Source organism: Myotis nattereri, assembly GCF_964212035.1.
Source record: "Myotis nattereri genome assembly, chromosome: 2".
NCBI lineage: Eukaryota > Metazoa > Chordata > Mammalia > Chiroptera > Vespertilionidae > Myotis > Myotis nattereri.
This window is the reverse complement of record NC_138076.1, coordinates 208,989,524-209,003,324: the sequence shown is the minus strand read 5'-3', so window position 1 is coordinate 209,003,324 and position 13,801 is coordinate 208,989,524. Positions and strand designations below refer to the sequence as shown.

Here is a 13,801-nt window from a genome sequence, read left to right as displayed (position 1 = left end):
GACGCGAGCCCGTACCCGCTGGGTTGCCGTGGTTGCAGGTCGGGCCCATCCGCTCGCCCGCTGACAGCGAGGCTTCGGGACCAGGGAAGTGGGTCGGTTGGTCGGTCCGGTCCGGAACGAGGCTCCGGCAGCCAGGCCCGCGCGGAGCTGTTGCCATGGCAGCCGCCGCCGGGGCCGCGGACGAGGAGCCGCGCTCGGGCCGCTCCAGCTCGGATGGCGAGTGCGCGGTGGCGCCGGAGCCGCTGACGGGCCCCGAGGGCCTCTTCTCCTTCGCGGACTTCGGGGCTGCGCTGGGCGGCGGCGCGGGCCTCCCGGGCCGGGCGTCCGGCGGGGCCCAGTCTCCGCTGCGCTACCTCCACGTCCTGTGGCAGCAGGACTCGGAGCCCCGCGACGAGCTGCTCCGTAAGATCCCCGCCGGCCGGCTGCGGCGCGCCGCCAGGCCGCACCGCCGCCTCGGGCCCCTGGGCAAGGAGGTGCACGGTGAGCGGCGCGCGGGAGGCGGCCCCGACCTCACCCCTGCCCCGTCAATTTGGACCCCCCCCCCCCATCCCCATCCCCATCGCCCTGACGTCCGACCTAAGAGCCCCGAGGGCCACCCCTGGGTCTCCTTCCAGCAGGAATAATTATTACTATAACTGCTGTGGACCATGAATGGAAAGGAGAAAAGCCTTCCTGCCCAGAACCAGTCACCCAGGCTTTAATTCCTGAATAGAAGCTTCCGCGACTCCAGGGGTTACCAGTAGATAACAACCTGGGGCGCCGCGGGATGCTTTGACTTCTGCTGTCGGAGCGGGAGGCCAGCGCCTGTCGCCGAGTCCTACCCGCTGGGTTTAACGCACAGACCTCGATGGACTCCTCCACTTCGTTCTGCCTTAAGCAAACTATAGGCCCTCATCTGTAAAATGAGTACAGAGCTTGCTTTAAGAGATCTTGGGGAGCGCTGAGGAAGGTAGAGCATGTATAGGTGTGAATCTGCTCTTGGGTGTGCCAAACTGTGAGCATTTCTGACCCTCACGGTAATAACTCACTGAGATCCGGATCCTGAGCCCATTCTATGGAGGAGGAAACTGGCTCAGAGACAGCGCCTTCCTCCAAGTCCCATCGCGAGGATCGTATCCACTCCAGTCGGCCAGGCTCAGACTTCTGCTCTGATGTGCCTCCCCTGTGTGACCATTTTTCTGACGACAAAGGCGTTGCTTTCAATTAGCCTCTAGTGTAGAGGTAGAGTCATTGTAGGAGAAACGACCACATTTAGGTAAGGCCTTTGGGAATGGCCTATTTTAAAGGAGAATACACGATTATCTGTGTAACCTGTTCACAGAGAGCTGCCATGTAAACATCTCGTTTTGTCTTTGCAACAACTCATGGCGGTCAGGAGCTCAGCCCTGTTTTGCCAGCGATAGACCTGAGCTGGGTTAGCTAACCTGCCCAAGGCACCCAGCTGCTGCAGGCGCTACAGAATGTGGCGTTTGCACTAGTTGTGCCGCATTCCAAGTTTCTCCTTGCTCCCGGGGTGGTGTCTCTTGTATCCTGGCACCTCTCTTTCTCTTTAGGTGCTCCTGTAGCTGAGTGGTGGGGTAACTAGGACGCTGTGCACTTTCTGCTGCATTGTGGCGGCTGCTGTTTTATATATATAAATATAAATATTAACTGATACTCTCTTACTCTCTTCACAGCTCTGAAGAGGCTGAGGGACTCGGCCAATGCCAACGATGTGGAAACAGGTGAGTGTGCAAAGCATATCCAGCTCTGTGGGCTCGCTAGGGAGGAAAAACCCAGGTAACCAACACCTGGGGAGACGGTGCTTGACTCCATTCAGTCTGACAGCTCACCCTGTGGAGCCTGCTCACTGTAGTTATTGTGAAGCTGCAGTCATTTGGCAGAAGATGTGTCTGCGTAGGTGCTCACTCTTCCCTTGCTTCCCGTCACCATGAACTTCCTGATGTCTTAGTGTTTTACCGCCCTATGGGCTCCTTGATGGTGGGGACACATCTGCTTTTGTATCCCTGACACCCAGCAGGTTAGGAACTTTGGGGAACGAACAGTCTGTTTTAGCTGCCAGGAGAGCCACGATCTGCACAGAGCAACCACCTTCCACTGTGCGCTGAGGCTTTGTGGTAGTTGGGTCAGTGGTTCTCAAACTTGATTTTTGGCAGAACATCTGGAAGGCATGGGAGGGGCTCCTAGCAGGACACCACCCTGGTTGTCTTGTCATTGCTCTCTAGAGTTCACCAGCTGATAGGGCAGTAGCAATATCGAAGGTTCAAGGGCAAGTTAGAGGAAAAAAGTTAATTTTATCCGCTGCCTTAATTCTGTCTGTGAATCAGGGGAAAGTGGTCCCTTCGTTCCTCCGGCTGCTGTAACAAATTACCGCAAACATAGTGGTGTATAAATCAACACAAATGTGTTAACATACAGTTCCGTGGGTCAGGGTCCAACACAGGTCTCACGGGCTGAGAGCAGGGTGTCTGCAGGGCTGTGTTTCCTCCTGGGGGGGCTCTGGGTGAGAGTCTGTTTCCCTGCCTTTTCCAGCTTCAGGATTCAGCATGAATCCATCCGTCTCTATGGATCTCGCAGCAGGGAAAGGTTCTCTGATTTCAAGGACTCAGGATAAAATTGGGCCTGAATAATCCAGGATAATGTTCCTAGCTCAAGGTGCCTAACCTTAATCACCTCTGCAAAGTCCCTTTTTGGTGTGTAAAGTAACATATCCATACATTCCGGGGACTGGGGCGTGGCATGTTTGGGAGCGGATCCTTGCCTGCCTCGTGTGGACATCGTTCTGATTTGGTGGTGGGATACTGTGGCCAACAGATGAAATGTGAGCATAGATCAAGGGCCAAGGGCAGGAAAGCCCGTGTCCAGCAGGCGTGGAGAGGAGGTCATTGACCTCGGGAGCTGCGGTGCTGCACTGCGGCCTGGACATGGTGCCCTGTCCCTGGCACGGCATAGTGAGCAGGCCTGGAAACAGGGCGCTTTTCACCGCTCTTCACTTTGGTCTCTTTTCCACAAACTTGAATATTTTGGAATATTTGGGCAATAACCTGGATAGCTTTTCAAGGAAAAATGACAAGAGTTTTCTTTTTAATATCTCTAGTGTGTGACCAGACAATATTTTAATTATGCTTCCCTCCCACAGAAAGTCTAGTTCATCTTTTTTTTTCAAACTATAAGAGAAAGCTTATTTAGAAAGTCACAAAGGTAGAAAAAGTGAGCGGTAGAAGAAATGGGCTCAGGAAACGAGTTACAGAGGCACCAGAAGGGGCCCTTGGAGCTCAGGAGAGAGAAGGGTGAAGGAAACGCGCCGGGGGGAGGGTGTGCTCCTGGGAGGGAGAGCGCACCAAGGCTGGTTCACCTTGAATCAGGTGTTCGTGTGGTGGTTTTATTATTGTGATAGAAAGGATGCAATTGTCCATTCAGAGCCCCTGACACACCCATCTTCACAGCTAAATGGCTCTCAGGTTTACCAGGCTCTAGCAGGACTCTGATGGCGAAACTGGCTGTGGGATTAGCATTTTTCTTTCTTTCTCTGTATATTTATTATTGTGGGTTTTTTTTTTGTATAGTTTAGCAATTACAGTGGGCACAAAATTTATCCCTTGCTATTGTTAAATCATAAGTGCTTTTCTGTGAGTTCATAATCATTTAAAATATTTTAAATATGGAAATAATATATGCACTTAAAATGTTTTGGAAATTAGAGAACTATACAAGCAAAACATCCATAATATTAGGAGAGGAACTAATCTAATTCCATTCCCCAGTCATAATCACAATATTTAATGGATGCACACTATGCCTTTAAAGGGGCAAAAACACCTTAACCAGTTTGTCTCAGAGATAGAGTGTCAGCCTGCAGACTGAAGGGTCCCACATTCAATTCAGGTCAAGGGCATGTACCTCGGTTGCAAGCTCGATCCCCAGCCCATGTTGGGGCACGTGCAGGAGGAACCGATCGATGTGTCGCTCTCATATCGATGTTTCTCTCTCTCTCCCCCTCCCTTTCACTCTCTCTAAAAATCAGTGGAAAAATATCCTTTGTCTGGCCAGGCATAGTTCACTGGTTGAGTGTGGACCTAAGAACCAGGAGGTCATGGTTCCATTCCTGGTCAGGGCACATGCCCTGGTTGCAGGCTCAATCCCCAGTAGGGGGCATGCAGGAGGCAGCCGATCAATGATTCTCTCTCATTATTGTTTCAATCTCTCTCCCTCTCCTTTCCTCTCTGAAATCAATAAAAATATATTTTTAAAAAATCCTTGGTTGAGGATTAACAAAAGAAAGGAGGGCAAAAAAAGTGTGATTTTGTCATATATTTGCACGTTGGTATTTCATTTCTAATTTCCCAGTTTTGGGATTATTACATCAAAGAGTATGCCTGTTTTGATGGCTACTGATAGATGCTGCTAAAATGCTTTCCGAAGACTCTAACTGCACAAATCACAAAGTAGACTGGATGCTTTAGCTTTCTGTCTCTGTGATACTGGCTGTCTTTTGGTGATTGCACTGATGAACACTAAGATAGCCTGAAGCTCTTATTTCTCCTCCACTCTCCCAACCTTTTCCTTCATTCATTTAGTCACTCAGCCAGCAACATTCATTGAACACGTAAGTAATGTGAAGGTATTAAGATAAAACAAAACCCCTACAACATAGTTGGAGCAGAAGAATATTAAAGCAATACCATTTCTAAGATAAAACTCCCCAAAAAAACGAAGTTAGGTATTCAGCTGGGGAGGAGTTAGTTCTGGAGCCAGAGAAGCCTGGGTTTACATCCCAGCGTGGCCTGAACCTGCGTCCTCTGTGCTGGAGCCTCCTGGTCTGTCAAATGGACGGGAGACCTTGCTGGGGGCCCAGGGCTTAGCAGTCAGACACCTGACTCCGGGCTGGGGCTCAGTGTACAGTAGCGATTGCTCTAAACAGCAGGTTAATATTAGAGCAGCAGGACAGGGACTGGCTAACTCAGCTTGAGGAGACAGGAGGATTCATGGAGGAGGAGATATCTGGGCTTTGTCTGGAAGGACTCAAGTCCTTGAGAGGTTTGCTGAGGCAGACGAAAATGTTGCTTGCCCTAAAATCACGTCTGGCAGCAATTTCTACATTTTAGTTGGACATGTAATAGCTAATGCCTCACATTTTAAAATGGCTCCATGCTTTTCGAAGAAGGAATGTCACATCCATTATTCTCATCACAGCAGCTCTGGAGTGTGGCAGGGCAGAGATCACTCCCATTTGGTGGTGAATTAGAGCCCAGATCTGGGTCTTCTCGCTCCCAGCCCGGCTCTTTCACTGCCCATGCTATCGGCAGTGTCTTCCTTTCTCTTTAGCTTTGCTTAGCCTGGGATTTAGTCTGTGTGGCTCCAGAACCTCTGCTCTGTCCGCTCTAAGGGCTGCCTCCTGGGAGCAAAGCAAACCTCAAACAACAGCTGGGGCAGCCATGTCCAGCTGGAGTAGGTGTGCCTCTAAATTCAGGTAGTGGCCTGGGACTGGGCATTTCTGTGGCTCTGGAATTCCTTGTACAATGTCCTCTCCCTAGACAAGTAGTGTGAGCACCAGAGTCTGGCCATCCGTTGTGCCCTCAGGGGAACAAGTTCTTGATGGTAGTCCCCGTGGGGCAAGCACCCAGGAGGGACAGGCTCTCCCATGCATGATCAGTGCCTTGCCTGGAAGGCCCCTGAGCATCCCTCCATCCCCTGGGACTGCAGCTTAGCTAACACGGTCACTCCCCCCCCACACACCTCCCTTTGTCTTGGTGGTCCCAGTGCAGCAGCTGCTGGAAGATGGTGCAGATCCCTGTGCAGCGGATGACAAGGGCCGCACGGCTCTCCACTTCGCCTCCTGCAATGGCAATGACCAGATTGGTGAGTCCTAGAGGGGGAGGAGTGAGCGGAAATAGCATCTCTCCGGAGGAGCTGGGGAAGACCCGTCTGCACAGCCGGGGTGGTGCCCGCTCCTCCCCCTGAGCCGTGGATCTGGCACAGAGACTGGGGAAGGGGTTCACCTGGGGAAAGACTAGGCTTGCCTCCGAGGTTGGGGCCGGTGCTTCAAGACGTCAGGCCACACCTACTCAGTGCCAAGACCTGCAGCGGACGGCCCTTTTATTGGGGAGTCTCTGTGGGGTGTGGTGTAACGTATAATCCGAACTTTCTATATGTTTACACTGGTGTAATCACCACCTGGATTAAGATTTGAGCAGGCACATCACAAAGGATAAATAAATCATCAAAAAACAAAAAATATATTGAACATCATTAATCACTAGGGAAATAAAAATTGAAAGCATGGCTTCCGGTCAAGATGATAACGTAGGTAAATGCGGTCTCACATCCGCACACAACCACATCAAAAATACAGGTAAACTACAGAACAACCATCATTCAGAACCACCCAGAATCTAGATGAACAGAAGCCCTACAACTAAGGATATAAAGAAGCCACACATAGACAGAAGTATGGTGATTACAAGAGGGAAAGGGGTTGCGGGGGGGAGGGTAAAGGGGTGATAAATGATGATTGAAGATTGCCTTGTGGTAGAGAACACACAATACCATCTATAGATGATGTATTAGAGAATTGTACTCATGAAGCCTGTATAATTCTATTAACCAATGTCACCCCAATAAATTCAATAAAGAAAAAATCCCCCCCCCCCAAAAAAAAAATCTTAGTCCTGTAACATTGCATAGGGCAGGAGGCCCTCCCGGAATGCTTAGTTCCTGGCCCTCAGCGTCCTGCACATGAACTCTGTGAGTGAGAGAATGAATGAAACAACATAAGGGACCATGTTTGGTTTCCGTATCCACACTTTGAGCCTCTGCAGCTAGGCTAGGGCTGGGGGATAGGGTCCAGTCCACAGGAGCCTCTGACAGCTCCTCTTGGGTTTTCCGATTTCCAGTGCAGCTACTCCTGGACCATGGGGCCGATCCCAACCAGCGAGATGGGCTGGGGAACACGCCACTGCACCTGGGTAAGTGCCTGAAGAGCTGCCAAGACACCCTTCTCTGTGGCTCAGACAGGCTCCTTTGATGAAGAGCCTGGCGTCCTGCAGGCTCCCGGCGGGATCTCCTAGCATCTAGGAAGAGCCTAAGCTCCCAGTGTCTGTGCCACGGACTGCCCTGTCAGTCACTAGCTGGCTGTGCCCTGAGCTTAGCTGGTTTAGGCACCTAAATGGCTCAGCAGCAGCTCTGCTCGGGGCGATGAGACCTGCAGCTGGTTCCTGCCCTGTGGCTGATTCACTCACGGCTAACGGGCCAGTACCAGGTCCAAGCCTCTGTCCTCATGGCACAGGGAGGGAGCCGGACTTGATTGCCGAGTCCCACCGAGTTGCTGCTTTGGTGATGCCTTCCAGGAGGCATGACCTGGCACAGGCAACTCGGAGACAGTCCTGCTCCCTCCAGCAGGCACACAGGGCCAGGCCCTGGTGGTCCTGCACTCAAGCCCCTGTTCTTCCTCAGCGGCCTGCACCAACCACGTCCCTGTCATCACCACGCTGCTACGAGGAGGTATGTGGCGCCTTCCCCTTCTCCCCTCTCGCACCCTCCCCCCCAGTGTGCTCACCTCTGCCTGCTCCCACAGGGGCCCGGGTCGATGCCCTGGACCGAGCTGGCCGCACGCCCCTGCACCTGGCCAAGTCGAAGCTGAGCATCCTGCAGGAAGGCCACTCCCAGTGCCTGGAAGCCGTGCGGCTGGAGGTGAAGCAGGTGAGTGCCCCTCTCATGCTGCGCCATGGCACCCAGCCAGCAGCGGACAGGTGCTGCCCTCACCACAGACACCCCGCCTCCAGCGCCACGGCTCCCGGGTCACTTCACTCTGACCGCGGTTGGTACCTGCTCCACTGGGCCTCTTGGCTGCAGCGTCAGGCCTCTCTGTGCCTCCGAGCTGGGACCCCACAGCCCAGCCCGCCCTCTCGTTTCAGATCATCCAGATGCTTAGGGAGTACCTGGAGCGCCTGGGGCGGCACGAGCAGCGGGAGCGGCTGGACGACCTGTGCACCCGCCTCCAGATGACGAGCACCAGAGAGCAGGTGAGCTGTGGCCGCAGGGTCAGGCCTGGGTCTGGCAGAAGCCACAGGGGCCGTCCATCCTGAGCAGCCAGACCCTCATCGCAGAAGAGGCCGTGGCTGTGGGCTGCAGCCCCTGGGACCTCAAGCCTCTGCCCACTTCCTTTGAAGCTGCTGGTGGCCCTTCTCTCTGGGTCTGAGGCCACCTGCTGTCGAGGACTGACCCTTGGGCAGCTGTCCACAGTCACAATGAAGCCACCACCTGCCTTGGGAGGGGAGGCAATGCCTGCCCTGGCCTGTGGTGTTGGGAAGGAGGCCTGGGGCCTGGCACTGAGGCTGGTCTTGGAATCTCATGACAGAGCCGCCCTTTTGTCCCGCAGGTGGATGAGGTGACCGACCTCCTGGCCAGCTTCACCTCCCTCAGCTTGCAGATGCAGAGCATGGAGAAGAGGTAGCAAGAGGGGCTCCCTGCCTCCCACCCTGCCCCTGCCCACCCTGCCCACCTGCTCTCGTCACAAAGAAAAGCCTGACGCCTGGGACTTGGGAGCTGCACTTGTCTGCAAGGCCATCGTCCTCACCCCAGATGCTATGGGCCAGAGATGCTCTCACCAACCCAGAGCCTCTCCCAGCCATGGTCTCCGTCATCTCCGAGCCAGGACCACAGCCCCAGCTTCTTCCTCTGACCCCGCGGCACTGCAGCCACAGCTCAGCTCTGGCCGACGGGCGCGGGCCTAGCAGGGCTCACCCACCCCGTGGTCTTCCTGGCACCCTCGGCAGGCCCCAGACCCGCCCCTGTCTCTTCCTCCCAGTCATGGGCTTGCTGCAGCCAGCAGGGTGTGGCTTCAGGCAGGTGCCCTCGGGCCTACAGAGCTTCTTGGATGGCCCTGCACCTCTCACCAGCATTAGATTGACACTTGGCACCTGACTTCCAAGGACACGTTGCGTGAGCTTCTCTGGGTGGAAGGAGAAGGTTGGGAAAGCCTAGACCCTAGAAATACAAGGTTAGGAAGGGCCCTGCTAAACCAGAGCAGAGAAGCCCAGCCCTTTTTCTCCCGGTCATGGAGCGCCAGGAGGGCCTGGAGCCTAGCTGTAGGGGGTGAATAGCGGCCCCCAAGGTGTCCGTGTTCTCATCCCAGGAACCTGTGCCTCTTACGGCAAAAAGACTTGGCAGTGTCATACGTTAGGGTCCTCGGACAAGGCGGTTACCCTGATGGTCCGGGTGGGCCTGCTGTGATCCCAGGGATCGTATGAGAGGAAGCAGGTCAGAGAGCAGGTAGGGGTACGGTGATGGAGCAAGAAGCTGTTCACGCCAGGAAGGGGTCACAAGCCAAGGGATGCCGGCGGCCTCCAGAGCTAGAAAAGGCAAGGAAATGGATTCCCCTCGGAAGGAACCAGCCCTGCCGACACCTTGACTCGCCTAGTCAGACTATTTTAGAATTCTGACCACCGAACTGTAAGAATAAATGTGTGTTGTTTTAAGCCACTATGTCTGTGGTCATTTGTTGCAGGAAACTGATATACTGGGAAAGGCTCAAAACTCCCTGGGAAGGAGGTACCCCACCCACCCACGCCCCCCCACCCCCCACCCCCCGCCACAGGAGCACATGCCTTTGTCGTGGACCAAGGGAAGGCACTGCCTGGCCAGCCCTCCCAGGAGCCGTCTGATGACAGCGTGAGGGCAGACTTGTTCTGGGTCATCAGTCGTGTCCACTCCAGTTCTGCGCCACTTTCCCTCCCGCCAAATTGGGATTCTGGCTACTTTTCAGAGGAGGGGAGCTTGCTCCCCAAATCCCAGCTTGCTCAGATCTGAATTAAACTGGGACCCAGCCGCTCCCAGACCCTGAAGAAAAAGGGTCTGTAGGTAGGAGACGCCAGCCCCGCTGCCTCTGGGCCTGTGGGGGAGGCCAGGGCTCCACCAGGCGGCGGATTGAGGAGGGGAACGTGTTGTGACCTCAAGGGGGGGGGGCAGAGGACGCAGTGAGGGGCTGCTGCTGTGAGTGAGGGGCTGCCTGCGCTGCGGGTCAGTGAGGGGAGCGGTCAGTGAGGGGAGCGGTCAGTGAGGGGAGCGGTCAGTGAGGGGAGCCGGTCAGTGAGGGGCTGCCTGCGCTGCGGGTCAGTGAGGGGAGCGGTCAGTGAGGGGAGCCTGTCAGTGGGGGGAGCGGTCAGTGAGGGGAGCCGGTCAGTGAGGGGAGCGGTCAGTGAGGGGAGCGGTCAGTGGGGGGAGCGGTCAGTGAGGGGAGCGGTCAGTGGGGGGAGCGGTCAGTGAGGGGAGCGGTCAGTGAGGGGAGCGGTCAGTGAGGGGAGCCGCTGGGGAGTGAGGCGAGCGAGGAGGAGAGGTGCAGGATGGGGCAGCTTTTCCCCTTCCTTTCTGCCCGTTACCAGCTCCCTCCCACTCAGGCGCACGGGCCTGGGGTGAGCTTCCCTTCCCGCAGGGACTGCGGGGCCTGTGCCTGGACACAGCCTCCCCCGGCCATGGCCTCCGCAGTGGGGCTGGGCAGGGAGAGGCCCCGGCAGTGGAGCAGGGGCAGGAGGGAGGACTTGAGAGGGGCTCCTTCTCTTGGGACCTGCTTTTCCGGGCCTGGCCCACCGCACCCCCAGGGCCCGGTCACCCTGGAGAGAGCTGAGCCAGATTTCTCAACCTCCGGCCCAAGGGGTTCAATTAACGGGCCCTTCAGGAGGTGCGAACTCCCTGACGCGATGCAGGATGTTGTGTGGAGTGCACACGTGTGTTTCTGATAAGAGAGGCCAAAGCTTTCATTATCAGCACGATCCACACTCAGAAGAGGTTAGGAGCCCTGGCCGGTGTGGCTCAGTGGATAGAGCGTCGGCCTTTGGAATCAAGGGTCCCGGGTTCCATTCCGGGTTCCATTCCGGTCAAGGGCATGTACCTGGGTTGCGGGCACATCCCCAGTAGGGAGTGTGCAGGAGGCAGCTGATCGATGTTTCTCTCTTATTGATGTTTCTAACTCTCTATCCCTCTCCCACTCTGTAAAAAATCAATAAAATATATTTAAAAATAAAATAAGAGGTTAGGAACTCTGCTGTTAATCCTCACCCAAGAATTTTTTTAGAGAGAGCAGAAGGGAGGGCGAGAGACAGAAAAAGAGAAACATTGACATGCGAGACACATGGATTGGTTGCCTCCTGCACGCACTCCAACCAGGGCTAGCGATCAAGCCTGCAACCGAAGTACGTGCCCTTGATCTGAATCAAACCCGCAGTCCTTCAGTCCTCAGGCCAACGTTCTAACCACTGAGCAACTGGCTAGGGCAAGGTTAGGGGCTTGGGGAGCAGATAGGTGAGGGGCCTGCCAAGGACCTCCTGGGGGCTGTCTGGCCCTTCTGGGCCCGTTATCCCTGAGGGCAGGCTGCTTGGTACTGGCAGAGCTGGGGGGCGGCCATGCCAAGACTGAGGCTGCCCTGAGTGTGTTTCCAGGGCAGCCTGACATGGAGAATCCCTGGCTAACTCCCAAGTCCTTGGCTGAACCAAAGCATCCCCACCTGGAAATTGACATCCTCCATCCCCGTGGTGCCCCACCCATCCACCCCTGGCCCTATAGCCAAGTAACCATGAGAACAGGCCGCTGGGGCAGGCGAAGGGATCATTGGCAACTCCCTCCCTGGCCATGCAGACAGTGAACAAAGGGCTTGACAGGTGAAGGTGGCTTATAGGCCAGACAGGGAGGCAGCCAAACAATCTGCCTTGCCCAGTTTCCAGCCAGGATTTATCCTGCACCCCCAGATCTATAAGAGCTAGGCAGTTCGTGTCAGCCCCCGACATTGAAGTGAGTCAGAAAACACAGAGGGCCCTGAGCTGGCTGGGCTGGCGGGGGCAGGAGGGAGAACTCCACAGAGGTCGCCCACACAGGAGTTAGTTCTGTTACCAGCTGTTCCAGGAGTTACTGAGTCTGTGGGGGAGGTGGGGAGGGGTGGGGGGGGGAGCAGCAAGAAGAAATCCATCGTTGTTGATTTCACCTTCTGAGAGGGTCCTTTGCTTTATACCTCACATTTGTTCATATTAGAAACTAGAGGCCCAGTGCACAAAATTCGTGCACGGGGGGTCGGGGGGTGTCCTTCAGCCCAGCCTGCGCCCTCTCACAGTCCGGGAGCCCTCGGGGGATGTCACTCCAACCGGAGGTCAGATGTGTCCTCACCCAGCAGGCACCAGGAGCTCTGGAAAAAGCACCTCTGGGAGAAAGTCCCTGGCCCCCCCAGGGCTGCCTGCTCCCCAGACTGCTTCAGATGCTGAGCCCACGCCAGGGTGAGGAGGCAAGGAGGCTGGACCGATGCCTGGGTCACCCCAACAAAGACCCTGCTCCCCACCAGCTGTGGGACCCAAAGGGCATTGCAGCCCAAACACCTGATACCGGCTCACCAGCTGACACCCAGGCCTCAGTGCCTGCAGTGGAGGGGGCAGCTCACTCTGCAGATGAGGAAACGGGCTCAGGGAAGCAAAAGAATCCTGCCCAGACCAGGGACCGGAGTGTTCTCTCATCTCTATGACTGGCCCGTGCCAGCCCGGTGACTTTCCACTCTGGAAGCCGGGAGGATGCCAGGTGCTGGGGATGGACTTGCCAGTCAACACATCCAGGGGGTCAGAGGTGGATGAGCAATGCCTCCTCAGCTGGAGACCAGGATCCGCCTGGGGGAGCCCTTAAACCTCACTTATGGCTGGCAGCGTGCCTCCAATGGGGCCCCGCTCAGGCAGAGAGCTGAGTGCTGCAGGCCACCGAGGCTCAGTGAGGTCAGGGCCAGGAGGTGCAGGAGCCAGGATTCCAACCCGACAGTGTGGCTCCAAGTCCGCCTTGACCCCTCCTCTATGCCACCTCTCTGAGTCCCCCCATGCCCAGTACCCCTGCCATCCAGAGCACCCCAGGTACTCCAAGCTGGCACTGTGCCGCTCACCCCTTCCTCCTGCTTCCGTCTCACACCTCCACTGAGCCTGGGCCACTGAAACAACATGGCACCAAGCAGATCCCTCAATAAATCAGGCTTGTCCTCACCCGAGACACAACCCAGCCTGCACAGCCTGGCCCTCTGGCCTCAGGCCATCTTGGATCCAGCTAGCAGCTTGCAAACGAGTCCTGCCTCAGGGCTGAGAAACTGATGTTCATTAATAGGAAACCTTGGGAACTTAATTGGTATTGACGTCCCCAGGTCCACACCTCAAAGCTGACAGATGATGCTGTGCCTGCCAGCGTCAGGCAGGGAGAGGGCTGATTAACACGGCTGTGCCAGGGCCCTCATCTCACCCACCCACCCCCGGCTGAGTTTTAGCCCCGACACCCACACCCGTTGCTATATGGGGGCGGGGCGGGGGGGGGGCGGGGGGAGGCTCACCTTCTCTGCACATCCAAGTTCCTCCCTCCTCCTCAACCAACTCCTTCCTGCCTCTTCCCTGAAGACCATGGAGCTGAAATCAGACAGACCTGAACTGAAGACCCCAGCTGTTTCTGGCTAGCTCTGTGATCTTAGGTGAGTTACATAATCCCAGTGTTTTCGTCTTTAAACTCTAAAGCAGATGAGACATGTTCTAGGCCAAGCACAAGGCCTGAAAGGTAGCAGGGTGTCCAGCAGCAGTGCCCTGTGGACACCCATCACCACGCCCCACAGGCCCCTCACTCAACAAGTTCCCACCGAGCTCAACACCTTCCCCCTCAAACCTGACCCTCATCATCCCCACTGTCACCCCAACAGCCCAAGGCAGAGGTCTGGGGTGTCCTCTGGGACGCCTCTCTCCTCCCTCCACATGTTCAATCACCGAGTCCCGACAACTGTACCTCCTAAGGGGCTGTCCCGTCTCCC

The 13,801-nt window shown here is 55.8% G+C and overlaps 1 protein-coding gene across 2 annotated transcripts; it reads left to right on the top strand.

Moving 5' to 3' along the window:
- On the top strand, positions 1 to 9,476 carry ANKRD54 (ankyrin repeat domain 54). Of its 2 annotated transcripts, none has more exons than XM_081084258.1 (8): positions 1 to 480; positions 1,677 to 1,724; positions 5,766 to 5,859; positions 6,894 to 6,965; positions 7,453 to 7,500; positions 7,574 to 7,698; positions 7,914 to 8,021; positions 8,378 to 9,476. In XM_081084258.1, exons 2-8 carry the CDS (start codon positions 1,704 to 1,706, stop codon positions 8,450 to 8,452), a joined length of 543 nt encoding a protein of 180 aa, XP_080940384.1. In that variant the 5' UTR covers positions 1 to 480; positions 1,677 to 1,703; the 3' UTR covers positions 8,453 to 9,476. The 2 variants fall into 2 exon arrangements, with proteins under 2 accessions (XP_080940384.1, XP_080940383.1); XM_081084257.1 differs by having other exon boundaries at positions 24 to 480; positions 5,761 to 5,859.
- Positions 9,477 to 13,801: the final 4,325 nt, after the last annotated feature.